The sequence below is a fragment of the Varanus komodoensis genome, unplaced genomic scaffold (genome assembly GCF_004798865.1).
Source record: "Varanus komodoensis strain SLA01 unplaced genomic scaffold, ASM479886v1 scaffold29_1, whole genome shotgun sequence".
Taxonomy (NCBI): domain Eukaryota; kingdom Metazoa; phylum Chordata; class Lepidosauria; order Squamata; family Varanidae; genus Varanus; species Varanus komodoensis.
This window is the reverse complement of record NW_025335759.1, coordinates 11,699,054-11,720,986: the sequence shown is the minus strand read 5'-3', so window position 1 is coordinate 11,720,986 and position 21,933 is coordinate 11,699,054. Positions and strand designations below refer to the sequence as shown.

General features: G+C 52.8%; 1 protein-coding gene across 7 annotated transcripts in view; it reads right to left on the bottom strand.

Moving 5' to 3' along the window:
- Positions 1-283: 283 nt before the first annotated feature.
- SLC8A2 (solute carrier family 8 member A2) overlaps positions 284-21,933 on the bottom strand; it is a 43,764-nt gene continuing 22,114 nt past the window's right edge. The window contains exons 2-7 of one of the 7 annotated variants that reach the window (XM_044435019.1): positions 9,694-9,802; positions 6,104-6,139; positions 5,635-5,850; positions 4,936-5,035; positions 1,341-1,616; positions 284-660 (exon numbers count right to left, since the gene is read on the bottom strand). In XM_044435019.1, coding sequence (XP_044290954.1) covers positions 284-660; positions 1,341-1,616; positions 4,936-5,035; positions 5,635-5,850; positions 6,104-6,139; positions 9,694-9,802 — 1,114 coding nt within the window. Of the gene's footprint in view, positions 661-1,340; positions 1,617-4,935; positions 5,036-5,634; positions 5,851-6,103; positions 6,140-8,885; positions 8,904-9,689; positions 9,803-21,933 lie in introns of all 7 variants that reach the window. The other 6 variants (XM_044435020.1, XM_044435023.1, XM_044435024.1 and 3 more) reach the window with 6 other exon arrangements.

Sequence of the window (21,933 nt, the reverse complement as noted above, 5' to 3'; positions counted from 1 at the left end):
CCATGGGGCAACCAGGGTGAGGAAAGCGCAGGAAAGGGGGGTTCTGCTTTAACCATGAGCCGGGGACTGAGGGAGAGAACGGACAGGAGGTGCCTGGAGAAGTGGGAAGCCCTTCCTCTGGTCAAAGGGGAGGGTGTTCCTCGTCCCAGGTGGGTGATGCTTCAAAGAAATGCAGGGGATGCTGCGCCAGGTGGAGGAAGGAGCCACAGCGTCTCTTTGTATCGAGCGCCCTCTGGTGGCCAGCCTGCTCTCTGGCATCCCCACGCGCCCAGGTCGGTGGTCCTCAGAATCCTTTGATGTGGCAGTAGGCCTCAAGGCCGGAGAAGAGGATGTAGAGCAGCCAGAGCCCCAGGAAGAGGCAACTGGTAAGGATTTTGGCGGTTCGGGGGCCCCCCAGCTCGCCCCCTATGTGCGGCCGTCGCCGGTACATGAGGACGCTGATGCAGACGAAGGCGAAGATGGTGAAGAGGGTGACGGAGAAGGCCAAGGTGCCCGTCTGCACCTCGAAGTCCTTGCCCTGGAAGGCCCAGTAGACGGCTGCCACGGACCAGGCCACGCCCAGGCCCAGGAAGACGTTGACCGCGTTGCTGCCGGTCACGTTGCCGATGGAGGCGTCGGCGCACTGATCCTGCAGGGCGGCCACTTTGCTGGCGAAGGTGTCTGTGGGAAGAGGAGAGCATGAGCGGGGCAGCGGAGGGTGCTGGTGCCGACCCGGGAAGCCCCGAGCGGCTGAGGGCCTGGTTACCTGCGGGAGCGTCTCCTTCCGTACGTGACTGCCCACCCGCCCCTCCAGATCGGGGGCAGAACAGAGGCCCCTCTCCAGCAGCCCTCCCCGAAGGAGATCGGGAGGGCGGCTACCGGAAGGGCCAGCCCTACCGTTAGATGGAACGGGCCGATGCCTGGGAGGAGGCAGGCGGCAGGCTGTCAGGCGACGCAGCTGTGGGCCGCCTGCGTGGCGCACTCGCTCGCTGCCTCCAGGAGGGGTGGAAGGCGGTGCTGCCTTTGGCCTGTCTGCTCAACTACCACTCCGGTCGGTCGGCGTTTGCACATCAGACCTGAAAGGGCGCGTCTTGCCTGTTGCCGCAGGCATCTAGTGGCATCTCGTTGCCGCGGGCGGTGAGATGCTTGGGCTGCCCTTGCACAGGTGGCCAAGACGGGCTTGTGCACTTGGAAATTTGCACCCAGGTGCTGGAAAGAAACAGTGCCCAAAACCGGCCACCTCTCGCCCTCCCTTTGGCCTGCATGGAAGCGTCTCTCTGGCCGATGCTGGGACAAACGGCACAGTAAGAGGGGCCTTTGTCGGTTCCAGCGAGATGACGCCGGCGTTCGGGTCACACTACCTGGGATGGACGTGCCCAGGGCCACGAAGACCACGGCGTTGACGGAGTCCTTGAGGCCGACAGTGCAGCCGAAGTGGGAGGCCAGGTCCCCGATGAGCGCGGTCAGCAGGCCGATCACCAGGATGCTGACGCTGAAGCAGGCCCAGCCATTCCAGTACTCGGTGGGGGGAACGCAGGCGAAGAGCACCTTCCAGAAGACCGTCAGGAAGTGCATGACGTAGTCAAAGCAGGACGGGAGCCGCTCCTCACGCCCATCTTCCTCATCCTCCTCGTCACCTAGGGTAGGGAAGGCCTGCACTCATTAAGGACTTGGCAGGAAGCCACGGTGTAGGGGAAGCTGGGCCCGCTGGCGACAGTCCTTGGGGCTCTTTTACCAGCAGGTTGCTGATTTCACCCACAAATGCTCACAGTGGCTGCAGGAACTAGCCTGGCCCAGCAATAACAGCTGGCTTGCTCCCTGTCGCAAGGTAACTTTTTATTTTATTTTATTTATCTTGTTATTTTATTTTATTAATTTTGTACTCTGGCTTAATCTTGACGGGGCAAATAAAACCCATTTGCTTGACCTTAAGGCCTGCTGTGGGTGGACAGAAATGCAGAAACTGGTTTGTTGCAGCCTGAATTTTTCGACATGCTTGGAAAAATACAGCTCAGGGGACTGTCCTGCTGGGCCCCAACCCCCCTGAGTATTGGCGGTGGGCTTAAGGAGGGAGGAAGTGCAAAGGGAAGCCCCCCTCACCCCGCAGCCCACCCCACTGTGGGATTCAGCGTCCCCGATGCCGGGCAGGGCTGTCGCATGGAGCAGAGGTGTGCCGCTGGAGCCCTCAGAGGTGCTGGACAAGGACCCCGCGCACCTCGCCACTGGGTGCGCTAAAAGATCTAGAGATCTCCAGTGGCCCAGCCCACCCTAATCAGTCAGCATGGGGCAGTGGGTGGGAGCGCAGGATGGGGACTCGGGTTTGAGCCCCCACTCAGCCATGAGGTGACTTTGGGCCAGGCACTGCCTCCCGGCCTAGCCTACCTCGCAGGGCTGTTGCTGTCTCGGGTCCCTAGCATGGAAAAGGTGGGATGCAAATGCAGGAGGAGGAGGAGGAGGGAAAATGGAAGACCAGGCAGGTCAGAGGAGGGGAGGGATGAGGGACTTCATAGCCAAGCCACGGGGGGAGCCCAGCCCGGGGTCCCGCAACCCATTGGAAGAGGAGTTATTGAATGAGGGGGGGGGGTCTTTGCTTTTTTTTCCTGTGCCTGCGCAGCAGCTTGGCCTGTGGAAACGGGAGAAGTGAAGCCACGAACTCCCCCCTGCCTGCCTGAGCAGGTTTCAGCAGCCCTGCCCGAGAGACCCGCCACACACTGTCCCCACGGCGGGTGACGCGGCGAGGCTCCCCAAGGCCCACTGAGGCAGGCGAGGGAGGGCTCGCCGCAAGAGGAAAATATTCCGGAGATCCTGGGGGGAAAGGGGCTGCGGTTCTGCCCTGCGCCCAGCAGAGGGCGCCACGGCCATGCCGCATGGATCCGCTCGGCTCCACCAGGCCGAGCGCGGCTTCTTTTCCGGAGGGTCGAAGAGAAGCTGAAAGGCAGGCCGTGTGGCGAAGAAAAGGGGAGGGGAGGCAGCCCATGTGGGGCTGTGCCAGGAACCCCCCTTTGGACCCAGTCAGGGGCGGGGGAGCCGAGGGCCGTGATGACGTTGGCGCAACACTGTCCGGTAGTGAGGGCATGTGCAAGCGTCAGAGTCGCACAGAGCTCTTAGACGCAGCCACACGAAAACAGGATGAAACCCGCCACGCGTGGCTAGCTGCGTGCTTCACATGCTCCATCCCGGTTTGGGGAAATGATGCCCAGATTTCCATGCAAAGACAGAAAACAGCGCTCACAATCTGGAGTCAGAATGACTCTGAGAAGGAATTCGGAAAATGTTGCATTGGAAACAGCCATGGCCACCGGTTGGGATGGCTTTAAAAGGGGCTTGGACACGCTTATAGAGAGGGACACGTTCAGTCCTGATGGGCAGATCTTCCTCCAGTATCAGAAGCAATATACCCATGTGCAGCAGCTGCTGGGGAAGATGGGTGGGAGAGTGCTGTTACCCTCATGTCTTGCTTGAGGGCTTCTGCGGGCAGCTGGCTGACCAATGAGTGGCCAGAAGCATGGAGAAGGAGGACCCCAGGTCTGTGCATGTAAATTAGCATATGCAAATATTATGCCGATCGCTGCCTTGTTGGGGCCTTTGTTTTTGGCGAAGGGGACGCTTCTTAAGTGTCCGTGCCACAGGAGAAAATTGCATTTGTGTCTTTTATTGGCTCTTCTGGGGAACAGAGGCAGAGGTGCAGGCTTGCTTTTGCCAGGGAGCAGATGAGCCCTGTGGCGGGTCTGGGACCAAAGCTCTGCACGGATCGACGCAAAGAGGCAAGGCTGAAATTGGGAAGGGAAGAGAGGCAGAGAAAGAGACCGACCGGTGTGGGTGGACAGCTGCGCAAGATAATATAATTCCCCTTCCCTTTCTTTTGCTGGCTGCAAAAACACCCACAGTTTTATAGCAAGTGCTGCTGTTTTAAGAGATTTCAAGGCAGCAGTAAAACCGTGAGATGTTTGGGCTCCCTTACTTATTTATCTATCTATCTATTTTCTAAAGCGATTCCTAGACTCCTTGTCTAAGAAGAAAATCATAGATTTAGGCTGTCTTACTTAGTCATCAGTGCAAAATCCATTTTCATTTCCAAAACTCATTACCTGGATGTTGGCAGAGCGAGTTTGTATTAAAGCAGGTGTGGGTGTGTTTGGTCATACGGTGTGTTTGCATGTCAGGGGGAGGCAGAGAGTCTGGAACTTTGCTCAATGGCCCTAGAATTTCCATGCACGGATCCAGTTGCTTCCCCTTTGTGCTATGACCACCGGGAAGACCGCCCAGCTTAGCTCAGTTCTGTCCTCCAGTGCAGCTGCTTTGAGTGTGCAGAGCGAAAGAAGACACACAGGTTGCTTTCCTCCTCAGCGGGGAGCCAGGGTTGTCCTGCCTAGTCCGACACAAGAGCCCCGGAAGAGAAAATCCAAGGCAGTGGTTCTTCCCGGGGCAGAGTTATGTCCAGTGAAGCACGAGCAAGCCTGGCTGCTCTGGGTGGCAAGGCAGCCTAGGACCCTGGACAGCTCCACGCAGGCACAAGCTCGCTCAGGAAGCGCTGGTGCCTCAGCAATATGCTGAGGCCTCTGGAAGTCTTCTAGCGCCTGGCTCATCTGGGCCTTCTGTTAGCCCACCCTCCTACCAGCCGGCTGCCTCTTCAAGGGCCGTTCCCCTATTCTGCACCTGTCGGGCCATGTGCTGTTGATGGGAACTGTCTTCTGAGTTTGGAAAAGCCGCACCCTCTGGCCTCGAAGGCCTGCGGCCAGAGGGGATGGCTTCCTGGACACAGCTTCCTCCAAATCGGAGCCCCCTCTGAGCCAGAGGGCCAGAGAACGTGCCACCGGCTCAGTGGCGGGGTGTGTGTTCTGTCCACTGACGCTTCCTCGTTCTAGCCTGCCATTTTCAGTTGTAAGCAGAGGGGGTTAAATGAGAACAGACCCTCTTGGCCCAGACCCAGAGCTGGCCCGCGACAGGATGGCATACCTGCGCTCACGGTGATCGCCTCGAGGAACTGCTCCCGCCACGAGTGCGTGCCAATGACCAGCGCCAGGTTCGTTTTTTTGATCAGCTTGTCCACTGTGTTCTGCAGAAGGTGGGGGAAAGAGACACCACAGAGGCTGCCGATCCCGGGCCTCCTTCCAAAGCAGCCGGAATAGGCATTGCTGTGAGTAAGAGGCTGGCACCGAAGGCAGGCAAGGGTGGGAGCCTGGGAAGCAGCTGGGAAGAAGGGCGAACAAGAGGGTGGGGGGCCAAGGTGGCTGCTGACAGCAGCAGGGATGGGGGCGCTCCCAGGGGGAAGGGGCCCGTGGGGGTGCCGTGCTCAAAGACCTCAGCACCCCTGCAGCATGCGCGTGGGCAGAGATCCCGCGAGACACGGCCTTCTGCAGGATCCACAGCACCCTTTCCAAGGCTCTCCTTCCCTCGGTGCCTCCTTGTGGAAGCTGTCCTGCCCTTTGCAAGCCCAGGGCCTGCTAGAGGCCCCCCGGAGGGGAGGGGGCCAGTGATGAGGCCTCAGGGATGCCCCACACAGAGCAGTCCCTGATTATTTTTCACTTTCTTTTAGTATAGTGTCACTTGACTGCTCTTTTCCTGACTCGCAAGCCACTCTGGTTCGTGACTGGCCTTTCGAAAGGCAGCCTGTGTCAAGAAGTCCCACAGAGGTCCCAGCTCTGCCCTCGTTACCTTGAAATCATAGGACTCCTCAATGATGACCTCCAGGCGGGAGTTTTCCCCCAGGATGGGCTTCCCCATCTCGGCAATCCGCTGAGCCTCCTCTTCCTCTGCTGTCAGTTTCTTGTCAGCATCCGCTGAGTTAAGGCAAATGCAGCATGAATGAGATGCGAGCCCCTGGCTCCAGCCTCCTTCTGGCTCCGTCTTCCCCCACCAGGTGCCCTCTCGCTATGTTAGACTACAGTCCCCAGCATGCCTGGCCAGCATGCTGGGTAGTTGTAGTCTAACGAATCTGGGGAGCACCAGGGGCAGTGGGGTGAGCCAGCCCAGCCCTCCTTCTCAGAGACCAGCCTCCCGAAATGCGAACCAATGCCCAGCCTACTTGGATGCTGTTTGCATTCCTGTCCTCCAAGAACCACGTCCTTTCCACTCTTCTCATGCCATTTCTATCCTCACAACAACCCTGCAAGGCAGGTCACACTGAGAACCCACCCCCGGCCTTTAGCAAGAGATGCTTCTTTTTCATTCAGCCTTTTCAAATGGGCACCTTTAACATTTCTCTTATGTTCTTATTTCTTGCTGTTTTAACCCTTTGTTGTTTTAAACAGTGTACCTCACCTTGATGGCTTTTCAGCAGATGAGGTGCCGTTGCACATCTAAGAATCAATCAATAACTATACACAGCGTCTGCAAAATTCTCGCGTTTTGTGAGCATCAGAGGCCTGCAGGGCTGGCGCCTTCTGCCCCCAGTCTGTGTGCTCCTTCCCTGACATTCCCAGTACGGCATCTTTGCCCACAAGAGGAATCCCACCGGGCTGCATGGAGCTTCTCCAGTGGCGCTCACTCCTAGCATGGAAGTCTGCATTGTTAGGCACAGGTACGCGGAGAGCCCTTTGGGCAGGTGAGATTCATCTCTGTCACCAAGCTGCACATTTTCATTTCTGTGCATAGGTTTTCTCCCACACAGTCCCTCTCTTCCCAGAACATGGTTAATGTGCGCATACACACATTTTCTCCCACGCACTCTCTCCCATGGCATTCCCACGCCCCCACACGGTGCTTCTTCTCCCTGCGACAGATGCGTGCTCCACAGAAGGCTGGAGCAAAGCTGTTCACACAGCCCTGTGTACTCAGCCCCGTGCTCGCGCGCCTTCTCCTCTCCTGTCTGGGGCTGTGCAGGAGGGAAATCGGCCCTAGTGATCTCGATTAAGTAGGCATTTCTTTCAGGAAAGGAAGGGGGCGGGAAAATGTTAAGAACGCTCGCACACAAACCTCAGGAATATCACCAGCGTTACTACCGGTTGATTTCCCTCAAAATTCCACTGATGTTTTTCTTGAAGGGAAATGGAAAAAATGGACATTGATATTCTGAAGCAAGCCAAAGCCAGTGGCAATCGTTGGAGGGAGAAATATCCAGGCGTTCTCTCAGCAAAATCTGTCTCGCTTTTCTAGAGATTCCACAGGTGTTTTGTCCCGTGGCATTGCCAAATTTGGGCAAAACTCAACTCTGAGCCTGTCTTGGGGGAGTGTAGAAAATACACACACACACAAAATTTTAGAAAACTTTTCAAAATTCCTTTGACTTCCTGTTACGTTCCTTGGCCATTCCTCCTGAGGGGTGGCCCCTGCACAAATGCACAAATGGACTTTTTCTTTGGGCCAAATGCCAGCTGTGCCGTGCGTGGCACACCAGCGTGTGAAATCTCACTAGCAAACCTTGGGTTGCCACTCTTAGCTCATAGTGGCTCATCATTCAGGGAACGATTTACAGAATACAGATAGCCTCCCTTCCAGAAGCTCATGCCTATCAGCACCAGTTCGTGGCGTGGCTCGTTACTGCACTGGTGTTCAAGAAATGGAAAGGGGCGCATTCCCAGCCCTCGGTGTGCAGCCCCATCCCGAGCCTTTCATGGATTCACGTCACCACCGTTCCTCATGCCCTGGATTTAACCGAGAAGGCAATTCTTGACTCCCAAGGGGTCCGTCAAAGCCCTGTCCATACCCAGGAAAGAGGCCTGGCTGAAGCCTTTCCTGGGACCAGACCAAAGAATCAAGGAAAACACGCACCTTTGTGTCCTTCCTGGGAGATTTTAGAAACAGAAACATAGCAAGTCAGAAGGGGCCTCCCAGGCCATCTAGTCTGACCCCTGGCTCCAGCTGGCTCCACTCATGTAGAACCCAACATGTGGTTGTTCTGGAACATCCTCCCTGATGGGGCCTCCACCTCCGCCCTTGGAAGCCCACTCCACATCCTAGGGGTCCTGACCATCAGGAAGTACTTCCTGACACCCAGCCTGAAGCCTGGTTCCTGGAATTTTGCCCCATTGGAATGCATCCAGTTTTGCCCTCCGCTGCAGGGAAGAACAGCTCATGGCCCTCCCCCACATGACTTCCCCTCACATACCTGTAAGTCACTAAAAGATTTTAGACACACCTGGTGTGGCCACAGTTGCAAAGCAAGTGTCAGGCCAGACCAACCTTCCTTAGCAAGGGTTCTGCCAGAAGTTTGGGCCTTCAGTGGTCATCCCAGATGGCTGGGGCTGATGGGAACTGTAGGCCGAAGAAACTGGATGGACCCACACTGGGGAAATCTGGGCGAGACTGACTTTTGGGTCCGAGCCAGCAAAGGAATGGGTGCTGTGGCAGGAGCTGCACCTGGGTGAAATTCACCAGCTGAGCAAACAGGCCCTTTGGCTTCCAGTGTTTACAATGTGGGTATATGCTAATAAAGCACCATCTTTAGTATCTCTGAAATGCTGCTAATACTTCAGGGAAAACAAAACGTGCTTCCTGCTTGCTCCTCTTTGCTCTAACGAAGCAAATCCCACACTGGGAGGCCGTGGGAGCGTTTATTGATGTACTTTTTGCAAATGGAGCAGAGGAACACGGGTACAAGAATGGCACCTTGCATTGTTAAGAACTGTTTCCAGCCACACCAAGCTGGTCTCTACGCCCCAGCCTGGCCTGCAATTCACTTGGGTTCCCCCAAAGAAAGGGACTTACTCCCAAGTAAACGTACATAGCATGGCATTGTCCGTGACCTTGGCCTAGGTGGCTCCACCTGTACAATGGGTACAATAGAGGCTTAGCAAAGGAAAGAACAGGTAGTGGCAAGCAAATCCGGGGGGGGGGGGGGTTCGAGGCGCCCGGTTTGTGCCTATGAGACAGTCAGGGGGGTGGTGGGAATGGATGGCGGGGTGGGGGCCGGGCTGGTGGATTTGTGAGTCAGAACCTGTGGGGAAAGGGGAAAGGAAAACGCTTACCTTGATTCAGCAAAAGGGCTGCCACCAAGGAATCAGCGAGAGGGAAGGAGCGGGGGAGAGAGATTATACAATTGTCAGTAAAGAGACAGAAAGACACATGTTCAAGGGAAAGAGCCAGCAGGGAGCAGAATGGCAGGGGGGCCCGTCCAAAGCAGCGCAGCCGGAATATCATGCCCAAGAAACCCTCCTCCGAGTCAGGGGTCGGCAGGATCTGTTTTGTGGGCTCCTGGTTTAGCACCTCCAGATCCATAAGCTTTTAAGGGGCTGTTGATGGGCTCTAACCTGGCGTACGGTTGAGCATCACGGGAAGAGCCCTTACCATTCAGGCAGAACTCCAGGGTGGATACACTGCCCCACTGACATGGGACCTGGCCGCCCGCGCTTGGTGCTGGCCTCCGTGTGCCGCCCACCCAGCTTTCTGCTTTGGCTCGAGTCCAGACATGATCAGTGGGCCTTTTGCTCGTCGGGACTAACTTAGATCCTGGTTTCTATGAATCTCCTCCAGGTATGACAAAGTCCAGAACCGACACAAGAAGCACACGTGCCCTCACACATGCACAAGTGACCCCCCCCCCCCAAAGCTATAGGCTAGAGAGGATAAAGATAGATAGTAGTGACTGGGGGTGGGGGGGGGCAATCCTTCCCGAGCAACTTCTCCTTTTCTAGGGTGCCTCTGAGCAAAAGCCCTCCAAAGGCCACCGCCCAATCCCATGCTGTCACCTGGGGTGGGAGTGCAGGTTTCCTCCAAAAGCAGAAGGGGTGCTGTTTTAGTACTCTTTTTTAATGGGGGGGCTCTCACCCCGCCCACCTTACCTGAGATGCCCCGCTTCAACCAGCGTGGCTGGCCCAGCTCGATAAAGAAGCTGTCCTTCTTCTCATATTCTTCCACATCCACAATCTTCACGTGAAGCGATTTCCTGCTCAGGTGGGAAAAAGGGAGAATAGGGAGGGAAAGTGGGGGGGAGATGGATGTGGGGGGGGGGGAGAAAGCATTAAAGCTCCATTTGGAAAGCATGCGGGTGAAGAACACACCCAAATATTTTTACCAAATACAGAGGGTGCCAAAAAAATGTATACACGTTTTAGGAAAGGAAAAAAAACTATATTAAAATTGCAGTACTTAATATACACCAATAACAAAAGACAGATTCCAGTCATGTTTGACTTCTGCAATTGCAAGAGTTGCTCAAAGTGGTCGCCATCAACATCCAGGCACTTCTGATTATGGCAGAGTTGACCAAAGCGTCCATTTGGATCGCCGTGTGTGCAGCTTCTATTTCTTCCCTTCAATTTCTTCTTACCGCCATCTTTGGAGCAAATGTCATGCTACACACTGGTACCATAATTCAATTCAACTTCAAAAAGTAATATATAAAGAACATATCTTAAAACGTGTATACGTTTTTGGAACCCCCAATATAAGGAGAACAGGAAGAAAATGGTGCTGGAGGAAAGCTTTGCAAATACCCCGGGACCGAGAGAACAACAAGCGGTCCCAGATCAGATCAACTTTCCCTAGAAGCAAAATACGGAGAACATCTGGACCACTTTCCAAACTTCCTGTTTGAAGAATTGCCCCGTTAGCTCCCTGCGTCTAAGAGAGCTCTATCTAGGCTTGTGTTTCTTGAACAGCAGCTCCTTCTGGCAACTTGGGACGTGGCTTCCATATCTGGGTGGACTTCCGAAAGCAGACTGTGTTCTCCAGAAAGCTCCTGCCCTGTGGAAGCGAAAGCACCAGGATGCCTAAAAGTGGTTCTTTGGAACCCGGCCAGGAACTGGTATCTCATCTTCTCCTCTTGGCTCCAGTCCAGTCCAGCGCTATAAATATACTCCTGGATCTCACGCCCGAGTCTTGGTGGCGTCCAGGAGTGCGTTTGAAGTCCAGCCATGCGCACTGTCTGCACATGCCTAGAGAGGCCACCTGTGTGCCCGGCAGCACCTGCTTAAGATAAGCCCCATTAGCCCTAACCACAACGTGCTCACTAGGGCCTCCCTGGACAAGTTCAGAAACCTCAGGTGGTCCAGAACGTTGCAGCCGGACTGCCTTCCGGGAGCCTATTTCCCCCGTGTTGCGACACTGTCACTGGCCGCACGGCACAACTCCAAGTGTGTGTTGTGACCTCAGAGCCTGCTAAGGCTACCTGAAAAACGGCCTTCTCCTGAACAAGGCAAGCTGGGCTTTACGATTTTCCAAAGCAGCTGTTTCTTGGTCCCTCTGCTATTGGAAATGCATTTGATGGCAATGAGGAAAGACGTTTTCTGGTGTTTGTTTCCGAGGTCTCAGAAGAGAGCCAGTTCGGTTTAGTGGTGAATAGCCATAGATAATCTTTGGGGCTGCATATTCCCATCCATCGGGAAGAAGACTGATGCACTGGAAACATGATGTTTGTGAAGAGCTTTACAAAATACCCTGGGCTGACAGAAAAAAAAGCAAGCAGGTCCTAGATCAAACCAAGCCAGAGCCTTCTTTAGGAGTAAAAATGACAGAACTAGGCTGTTGCATTTTGGGTCAGTCATGAGATGGCCAAAAACCCCTGGGGAAGACCATTGTGCTTGGGAACATCAAAAGCAGCAGATGAAAAGGAGACCAAAGAGGAGCAGGATGGACTCCAAAAAGGAAGCTACAGTCTGGGATTTGGAAGAGCTGAGCAGGGATGTCCATGGAGAGGACATTCACGTGTAAGGTGACCATAACCACTGATCTTTTGATCATTAATTAAGAAGCCTCGGCCCTCTTCGTTAATGACTGCTTTGAAAGTGGGCAAGGCGGGAGGAAGAAGCCAGGGCAAACCAGAACTGACGTCAGTGGGATTTCAGGCCTAGTTGATAGCAACTGAGCTGTGGGAAAGAAGGTGTGAAGGACTTGGGACCAGTCAAGGTGAATATCAGGGCCAGCTCCGGGTGGATGGCCCCCACTTACTGGGAGCTGAGGGGAGAAGCAGGGTTGTTCCGCCAGTCGCACAAACAGCTGACATAATTTTCTTCTTCCCTCCGCATCCCTTTTTCCTTGTGTGTTGTGTATCACGCATGCCTTTGTTGCTGACTGAGTCCATAATATGCTTTTTTTGGTTAAAGAGCAGGATAAGCTGCAATCTTTATTGGATTTATCACATGCCAGTGCTAAACAACATATTATAGTGCAGGGGGCAGTGTGACATGGCTGGAGTGTTGGACTGGGACTTGGGAGATCTGGATTCTAGTCCTTGCTCAGCCAGGAAGTTCACGGGGTGACCTTTGATCCGTCGCTAACACTTAGCCTCGCCTACCTCGCAGGGCTGTGAGGATGATCCAGAGAGGAAGGGGGAACTGGCATGAGCTTCCTTGAGCGCCTTGGAAGGGGAAAGCTGGGATGTAAATATCAAGAAGTATTAAGAAGCATATCCCATCGTGGCACACTCCAGCCTCCGCATCTACCGTCGAGTAAATAGGGCTGACTTCCAGGTTTTGCAACAGGGAGATGTGAGCAGGTTCGAACCTGCCTGGCCCAGGGATGGCCTCTGAAGCGCCCGCCGCACACCTGCCTTCCCGCGGATCCTGGAGGGCGGCGGAATCGCTCAGACGCTGCAATCGGCGCGGAAGCAGCTGCGCATCGCCTCTGCGCTGCGCCATGCGGGAGGGATGGCTCCCCGCGGGGGTGGGGGGTGCCTGATGCCCGCCCCCGTCTTACCCTCCGGCCCCCGAGAGCGATTTCGGGGCCTCCCGGGAGAGGGCGCAGGCGGCAGGCGGCGCGGGCAGGCAGGCCGCCGCTGTCCGTGGTGCTGCAAGGGGCCTCTTCCCACGCCGCGCCGTGGACTGCCGAGGGGCGCGCGTGGGTTTCCAGAGATCCCCCCTCCCCAGTTCCAGGGGCGACTAGAGGGCTGCCACGCAACGGGGCGCAGCAGCCCATCCGGCTGCGGCGCAGGTTCCCCCGCCGGTTCGTGTGTCTGTAAACACCGCGAGGATGGGCTCTCCGGGAGGACGCCGGGGTGGCCACGGGGGGCGGGGGGGGGGTGATCGAGGGTCATTGAGGAAGCCTCGTGGCCAACCCATCGTCCTGCCTCCGCTCCAGAGTTTCACCCCGGCTCCCTAGCCAAGACGCCGTCGGGCCGCTCTTGGGAGCGGCTTCCACTGGAGGGTGAGGCAGAAGGGGAGGGGGCAAAGCCCCCGAAGGACGGCCTGTTTCAGCCCAAGCTCTTTCTGCGGTAACAAGTCCTTTCAGCCTTTCGGGAGGAGGAACTGGGACGAAGGGCAAGAACGCCCCAGTCTGGGAAAAGAGGCCCGGCCAATGTGGAACTCTAGAAAGGGGGACTTGGAATTTGGACCCCCTCCCCAAAATGCTGCATAAATACGGCTAGTAGCAGGAATGATATTAAGCATTGTGGCGGGCCTCGTGTGTTGGACTGGGATTGAGCTCCCTGGGGGCCTTGGTCCAGGCACAGACTCTCAGACTAACCTGCCTGACAGGGTTATTGTGAGCCTAAGATTGAAAGGGGAGGTAGAGGAGAAGGATTATGTAAGCTGCCCTGGGTTTCTTGAAGGACGAAAGGATCCAACAGCAGGCGGGTCCCTAGAAATGGCGAAAATGGTCAGACTGGAATGCGGAATGGAGGGCTGCGTTCTGCAGGGAAGCCCAAATAAGTGAGAACTTGGGCTGAGCTCTGCTTAAAGCTCAGGTGATTTCCCAACCTTTGCCACCTGCCTTATACAGGTAAACCTATAAATCAGACTTGAGCTGCCCTCTACTTTTGGCCAGGCAGCAGTGCTTTTCAACAGGTGTGCAACAGGCTGAAATTGCACAGGTGCAGCATCTCCCCCCTTCATAATGGAGATGCAACCATGGTGCCCTTTCAGAGATGGGAAACACCGAGGGCTCCTGCCAGGAAAAGGGGCAGCAGCAGCAGCTTTTGAACTGAGGGAATTAAACACTGCTTCTATCTCAGCCTTTCAGCATCTGGGCATCTGAAGCTGCCTTGGGCACTGAGCACCCATAAAGAGAGGACTAGTTCACACGCACCCTGCAAAGGGCAGCGTGGGAAGAGTGAATGATGCCGTGCGTATTTCACATCTCATGAATGTGCCCAGTCTAAGGAATTTCCCCATCTAATTAGACCCTCTGCCAGCTGGGGAAAACTCTCTCTCACCTGCACCAAGTGCGATTTTCTTTTATTTTTAAGAGAAATGCTCCATTTGAGGAAAGACTGCGCTGGGGAAGGAGTCAAGGAAGATGCCCGTCCAGCAGCAATCCTGTGGACAGATTTGGGGAAAGGCAAAGAAAGAATGCAGAGGAAGATTCCCTCGCCCGAGCGGGAGCATTTTAACTCAGTCCGAAAGGGGAGCCCGGTGGAGGACATGAGGTCATCGCTGTCCTTCTGCCACAATATCCCATGCCAGCAGAAACCCTTGACACAGACGCTGAGTCAAGAAATCAAAGCATAACCATCTCATGCACATCAAGGATAACCCAGCAAGGTACCATGTTCTCCCAGAATTAAACATGGGCAAAATGGATACCATTTTCTGGCTTGTCTTCCGAAAACAGGCTACATGTTTTTATCTATTTCACTGATGATGAATATTTCCTTTCTTCTATTAACTCAGGACAAACAACAATTTATATACTTATATAAGCTGAGACTACCTAGGTACACCGGGCCTGCCCTCTACGATAATTAGGTAATTGGGCCAGTGTCCCCCTTCAGAATTCCACCCCTGCATGCCATGAAACCAGAGCAATTTTGAAGAGCAGAAAACTCGTGGGGAGAAATATTCTAATCCTGAATTAGTCATGGTGTATAAAGGAGCATTAAAGCTATGTGGGATCCCTATTTTAATTTTGATATATTATTTTTTATTTTTGGTTTCTGTTGTTGATACGTTTTGAATATGTGGATTTAATGTTATTGATTTTAGAACGTTGTGTTGTTTTTATATTGTGAGCCAAGCAATGAGCTTAGATTTGGGCTATTGTAGCAGCATGTAAATGCATTAAATAAACACATAAATAAATTCACATTTTTGTACAGGACTTTATATCTTGAATTATTTTAAATTGTTGTGAAATATCCAGAAAGTTTTAGTTATGGGGCAGTAGAAAAATGTAATAACAAGGAAATATTTCATGACTCTGACCTAAACAGAGTTTTGTTCCCCTGTAAGAAAGAAAAAGCCAGAGGAATTGGTGGGAAAAAGACGGGCGGACAGCAATCTGAAAATAACCACATCCACACTGTTGTGATGGGCTATGAACAAGAAATGCTTCGTCTGGAAACCAGCCAGCCTCTCCTTTTATCCTATTCATTTCTTTTCCCATCTTCACACCCATGTTAAGTTTGCAGGTCACTGAAAACACACATCCGTGTGCCTTTATCTGCACAGAGGGACAGGAAGAGACATCCATCTCGTTTCCTTGGAGAGACAAGGAGCCTTCGCCACCTCAGTTGGGTCCACTTCTCCTAAGCAAACCAAATCAATTAAAAGGGATTAATTGAGGTGGGGGGGGAGGGAACCAGGCAGGCGCTCAAATGTGGAGGCGGACTGTGCGCTTCCTTCGCCTCCCGTCAGCTGCATCCATGGAAGGGTTGCTGTGGTAACGGAGATACCTCTGGTTGGTGCAAAGCTTGGAGAAATCAATTACTGATGATTACAGAGACACCCCCTCTTCCGTCCATGCCGCCTGGAGACATTCAGAAAGCATCTGGGCCGTCCACACAGTGTCAGTTCTCGCCCCCCCCCCCCCCCGGTTCGTACGCATCTTGGCTTTTCCAGTTGGATGCCCCCTCCTTGGCCCTGTGGACTCCAGCTTGGGGTTCATGTACACCAATATTTCAGGGGACTCCTCCTGGACTGCTTGCCAGCCCCTCCCTCCTGATATTAAGTCTGCAGATTTTTCAACATTAAAAAATGAGGAGGAGTCTGGCAGGCTGCAAAGGAAAGCAGTGCCGTCTTTGGGAGGGTCATAAGGGCAGTTTTGTGCTTGGAGCTTAGCCCTTCCACTTAGTTTTCCTGGGAAAGTTACTTTTTTATCTGTCCAACACCCATTTGCCTTCTGGGAATGACTGGTCATAGCCATCATGACAGCCATTTTGTGAGAGCGCTCACAACACTCGCGATGTCCTAAATGTCCTAAATGTGCCCATCAAGCCAAGCAGGCTGGGGACCCTTGCTTTATCCTGGTAAACATGGCCTGGATCCTGAATTCCCTGGTGGGAGGCTGAGGTTGCCCCCTGCTCACTGCCCATCGTCCAGGCTCCAAAAGCAAAAGATCCGTGGGCTTTACTGAGATCACAGGAAACCAGAAGCTGCTTCTCGGGGTCAGAAACTGACTACTTGTAAAACAGCATAGCATTTACCTCCTAGAATCACTGTACTCTCTTTTGCTCCATGGAAAAAATGTGCTTTTCTTTGATGCTTCGCTACATCCCCCTGCATGCTTGTCCACACCGGAGCTTTTGTTATTCCAAGCAATGTGATGCTTTTATTTTCACTTTTGCTCAGCCTTGCTCAGCCAGGTCCTGCCACGCTTTCCCTCTCGCTCTGCCTCCCCGCCCAGCATGTGCCAGACAAGCAAGATGCGTGGGTACGCAATCATGCCATTCTTCAGAGAAAAAACACTGCTTCTGCTCTGAAGCAAGCACAATTGTCCAGGTAACACTGCAAGATCACAAACACGCACGTCTTCCAGCACGTCCTTCTGTCAGTGTGGGGCTCACTTGAGTCGTACCACTCTTAAAAGGGCCGCAACTCTGCGGAGAAGCACCAGATTTGCATGCAAACATTTGGGCTGCAACATCTCCAAATGGGACAGGTAGAATTCCTTGTGCTTTGGAACCCCACTACAGGGTGACATCTACATTCTTGGTTTAAGAGTTCTTTCTTTTTAAAAAAAATTCCCTTGACGAGTACGCCAAAAGAGTGATTGTGGAGAGCCTCCTGCATCCACCAGAGAGCTCCAAAGCAAACACCAGGGGCCCATCCAGCCATGCATCCGATTCCCACAGACGGTGGCCAGAGGCTGCGGCAAAGTCCCCAAGGGGCAGAAGCGTCCCTCGTCTCTGCCAGTGCTCTTGCTCTGGGAGGCGCACCCGGAGGCGAGATTGGCGCCCCAGTGGCTATTTTCTGCACATGGTGCTCCTGCAGAGGAGGCGGGTGGAAGTGGCCCACTAGGACTGGAGCCCCGAATTCCTGAGAAGTCCTTTGCACAGCTACCCTGGTGCCCAGAGACATCTGCTGACATGAGGCCCTGAGGAGGCCCTGAGGATCTCTTTCGGCCGCGTCAGCTCCCCCTGCATTAGCAGGCTCCTGGCCCTGCTGCTCCCATCCCTCGGACCTTTCTGCTTCAGTTTTTCTTCCTGAAATCAAGTGCCTTCCTCTCCCTGCCCAGACATCCCTTTTCACCAACAGGCTGTCCTTACGAAAGGAGATATTTTAACAACACAAAATAAGCACATGCACTTTTTATTGTTGGTTTGCTCCTGTGCACCCAGATTTTTTTGCAACTAGTGCCACTCCGGCCTCCTGGAGTAGCTGTTTATAGTCTGTACGTTTATGAATGCCTCAATGCACAGGAAAGGCTCATTTGGTGTATTTGGTTCAGGTTTTCACATTGCTGATCAATAATAATTGATGTTATGTTATAATAAGTGGCATTGCTATTTCGGAATTAATTTGAAATGTGATCATGTTAGCATTAGTGAAATGAAGCATTGGGGTTGTTTACTATTGCAACAATGTCTTGCCTGCCTTCTCATTCGTGCATTGCTGTTGCATCATTCACTGTTTGGGGTGCTTTTGTGAAAGAAACGGCAGACAAATCAAAGGGTGTCTTGAAGCCTTGTTCGCCATCTCCAGTCTGGTTGGTCATCTTCAACAGGTCCTACTCTTGCTACCTGTCCATGGTAGCTGATATTCAAAGATAGACTGTCTTGGAAACTGGAGGTTCCATTTAGATCTAGCGGCTCATAGCAGAGGTGCTTAACCTCTTTCTGCTTGAATTCAACCCGAGAGAAGTTCTTTGGGATGGGCAGGATCAAGGGCAAAAGAGGCGAGGCCTGCATAGCTTCCCTAACCTTCTCCAGGCTGGTGCCTTGTAGATGCAAAAGACAGGAATACACCAAAAACTGGCAGTCACTCGAAAGGAGCAATGACCATCAGGGAGTCCCATGGCTCCAGCCTGGGGCCCTGGGCTTGTGGCTTTCACTGGGGCCTGAGGGCCACCATCCAGGGCTTACAGCCATGGTTGGACCTCCATGTCGTGAATTCATCTACTGCCTCATTTTCCACTTGTGTCTTGGAATCCTCCGCCGAACGCAAGGCACGGCAACCCATGTTTGAGAAAACCGAGGAGAATGAGTCACTGCCACTCACATCCAACCTTGATATTCTTACATGTGAGACCTGCAATTGACCCATGATCATTCGAAAGCAAAGCCAGGAGCGACAAAAGAGATATTTTTCAGAGACCGCCAGAACGTGAACAACGCATATGACCTCGGCCTCCTTTCTGAAGGCCAAGGGGCAGACCCCCAACCCAGTTTTTAAAAACGGATGTGATTAAGCATCACATTCTTCCAAGGCCCGGCACCAGCGTGGCCCGTGCCCTTGCAAGATGGCACTGACACCATGTTAGCTGTTCTTGCCTGCTGAGATTCCCTCTCCCAGTTGCCCCCTTCTGCAGCCTTCCCCAAAACCGAGCCCTCCAGACCCAACTGCCAGAGGGGTAATTGGAGCTGTGCACTCCAACACACCTGCAGGTCCAGAAAGTCTGGCCGCCCACTTTGGCGATTTCCCACAATAAAACTTCATTGCGTTATTGTATTCTTCTCATTCTAAAGACAGTGCTGCCCTGGGAGCCCTTAAGCTGAAGAAGAGCTTATAAATTTATCAGACAAATATGTGAAAACATTTCCTGGGATTCCTTTGTGGGACAACCATGTCAATTAAACCAGCTTAAACAGAGGCAGCACCTGAAAACCTCAAAGTGCTGGATGCTCATTGCACCGCACAGTAAACCAGAGAGAGCAAACCCATTTGATGGCTGTGGTTTCCCCTGGAACGTGTGACCTTGTGGGGCCTCAAAGTTCTTTGCTGGAGGGATCACTTCCCACCTTGGCATTCCACTTCCCAGTTTCCTTACAAGGTGGATGGAGGTACATTTAAAGCTGGTATTTATTGGTCATACGATGCAGAGATTAATTTATGCCTGGGCGTGCATGGGAACAGCCTCACATCTGCCTTCAGTGCCTGAGTTCAACCCTGAACTTGATAAAGAAGAGATTAAAGAACCTCTGAGCAGGTGCAGAGTACATTTTCCTGCTCCCCAGCCCCGTGTCTGCTACTATGAGTAGGTGGAGGGGCTTCCAGGCAAGGAATGCAACTTCTTCCAGACACAGCTAAATGCTGGAATTTTTCAAATAATAAAATGGCACGTACACACGCACAAATTAGATCCTTCCTTTGTCTTTCTGAGTCTGTTCTGCAACTCCTGATTTGGGTGATCGATTCTTTTGCAGGGCTCCAAAGCAATTCGCACCTCGCAAGAATGTCCATTTGTGACAGAGGTGGAAGACCTTTTCATCCAGTCTGGAAAGAGTTAAGCCAATCAGCCAGTGGGGCCTGATTGCAAATGCAAAGTACTGTAGCTGTTTTCCTCTGAACTAAGGGATGCCCATTAACCCAACCCCTCCTCAACCTCCCTCACACTTTCAGCGATAAAGCAATTAGCTCCAGGCTTTACTGTCTGAGAAACCCGGTCAGTGAAGACAAACTACGGAGCGAAGTGGTTTTTCCTGGACTGTACCACTTCCAGCAGTGTAGGTTTGATGCTGGAATAGTCCCCTTGAATGAAAGCCCTTCCCTGCAACAAGATAGGGAAAAGCTTTCAAGTTTGTCCTCTTCCCAGCCGTCTGATTTTTTTCTTCTGGAGATATTTACACACAGAGAGACACACCGCTTCCAAAAGAGGTTATTCACTGACACAGGCTGGATCCGCCACTCAGAGTGGTACAGTCCAGGCGGACAGAACTCATCCATACTGTTGAATCTACAAACTGGCCCCCAAGAAGCATGGAACTGTGGGTAATGTGGGGGGGGGGGCTTTGGCTTCCATAATTATCACATAGCCCCAAGACTTCAGGTCCCATTTCATCTGTGGCTGGATGAGGGTTCTTTTTTAAAAAAAAAAAAGTAAAAAATGCATTAATTTCAAGGCCTTCACTGAAGGAGCAGTTATTTCCATCTTTCATCCTCTGGTCCCCTGCTAGCCCAGAAAAGAAGATGAAGACGGCAAAACATGAATATTTCATGGAATGCTAAAATATTTATCTGTGCCCACTAACTGTGTCGCAAGCAGCTGAGGGCGGGAGCTGAATTTTTAAAAACGGGCTGTTCCGGGTTATGCCTCTGCCACATTTTCTCTGCCTCCCACAACAAAATGAATCCAGATCTCTGTCCGGTTGATTTTCTCATCTGCTGGTGGGAAAGACAAGCACAAGCAAAGTTCTAGAGGAGGAGAAACAGTTGTAATGCAAATTTGCCTAATTCTGCACTGAAATTCAGTTCCATTTCAAAATGCGCAGTTTCCAGTTTAAAAAAATGCATATCTTACAGAGAAGAAGATTCATATCGGCATCATAGCAAAAAAAACAGCTCACAAATTAGGCAAAAATCTGTACAAAAATGTATAGGGAATGTATGTACAGAGAAACATTTATTTATTTATGCAAAGCGTTCCCATACTGTTTGATTAGAGCAATGTTCTCAGAATGTATGGATTTGGGGACTTTTTTAATTCTCAGAGTTCAAGACAAACCTTAAATCTGGAGGAAGTAAAAACTGAGAGCTACCGAAAATGACAAATTCATCCATCTGGACAGGTGGACACCCCATACCCCCATTGACCGCAATCATAGCAGTGATTTCTCCGTTTGCAGTGGGGCAGCTAGCGAGGCACAGTGGCACAGTTGTTGGACTGGAACCCAGGAGTTCTGGGTTCTGGTCCCCGCTTGGCCACGAAACTCCCTGGGTGACTTTGGGCCAGCCACAGACTCTCAGCCTGACCTACCTCACAGGGTTGTGCTGAGGATGACATGGAGAAGAAAATTGCATAAGCTACTTTGGGTTCCTTGCAGGGGGAAAACCATGGATGATAAAAGCAATAAAGAGGAAATCCACATGCCAATGAGCACAGGACCACTTTTATGCCACTGGTGGAGTTTTCTGTCATATTTTTGGTGGCTCGTGACTGAGCTAGGAAACCAAAGAAGCTCTTTACAAAGTCAGATTGCAATCTAATGCCGGCAACTCCATCTTTGGTGCCGTTGAAGAAGACATTCTTTTTCCATGGCTGGAATGAGCAAATTCATCCCTGCAGAAAGGACTCGTCTCTGCATATCCCACAGGGCGGATCTGGCCCCTTTTAATGCAAAGACAGCGCATCACCCGCAATGCGTGGCCCACCACCGGCGCTTAGCGCGCACCCTAACTGTTTTGCAGGCCGCCTCCTTCCCAGCTGGTGAGCAGACACGAATCTCCTTTCTCTGAGTGCCAAAGGCTGCCCTGTTCAGCCCCCCACAGAGGCACATCCGTGCTCACGAGGGAGCGAAGGCGGCTGGAAGAGGGCACTGGGAATGTGGGGCGCCCAGGATGGGCTTCTCAGCTCAGCGACTGCTGCTCTGGACACCCCCAAAGGGCTGGAAAACAGAGCTCAGGGGGCGCACACCCCAGACCGTCTGTGCAGAGTCACACTGTCAATGTGAAAGGGAGCTGGGGAGACGGCGGTGCAGCGTTCTTCCGGGAGACCTCACACAAATGTGGGTTGCTGAGCAGCCAAAGGGCCGTCTGCATCTCGCTTCCTTCTCAGCACTGCTGCAATACCTCGCTGGCCTGTCCCTTCCGCCTGCACCTCCTGAACAGGTCAAGGGAAGAGGCTCGAAACTGCAGGCCCTCTATTAGAACTGGCCAGCTTCTGGCTGGCTTTGTGAGACCAAAAGAAATACCGCAGGAGCCATTAACAAGTGACACCAGCCAAGTTAGAATACCAGCTGTTAGGGAGATGGAGCTTGTGCTAAGAAGC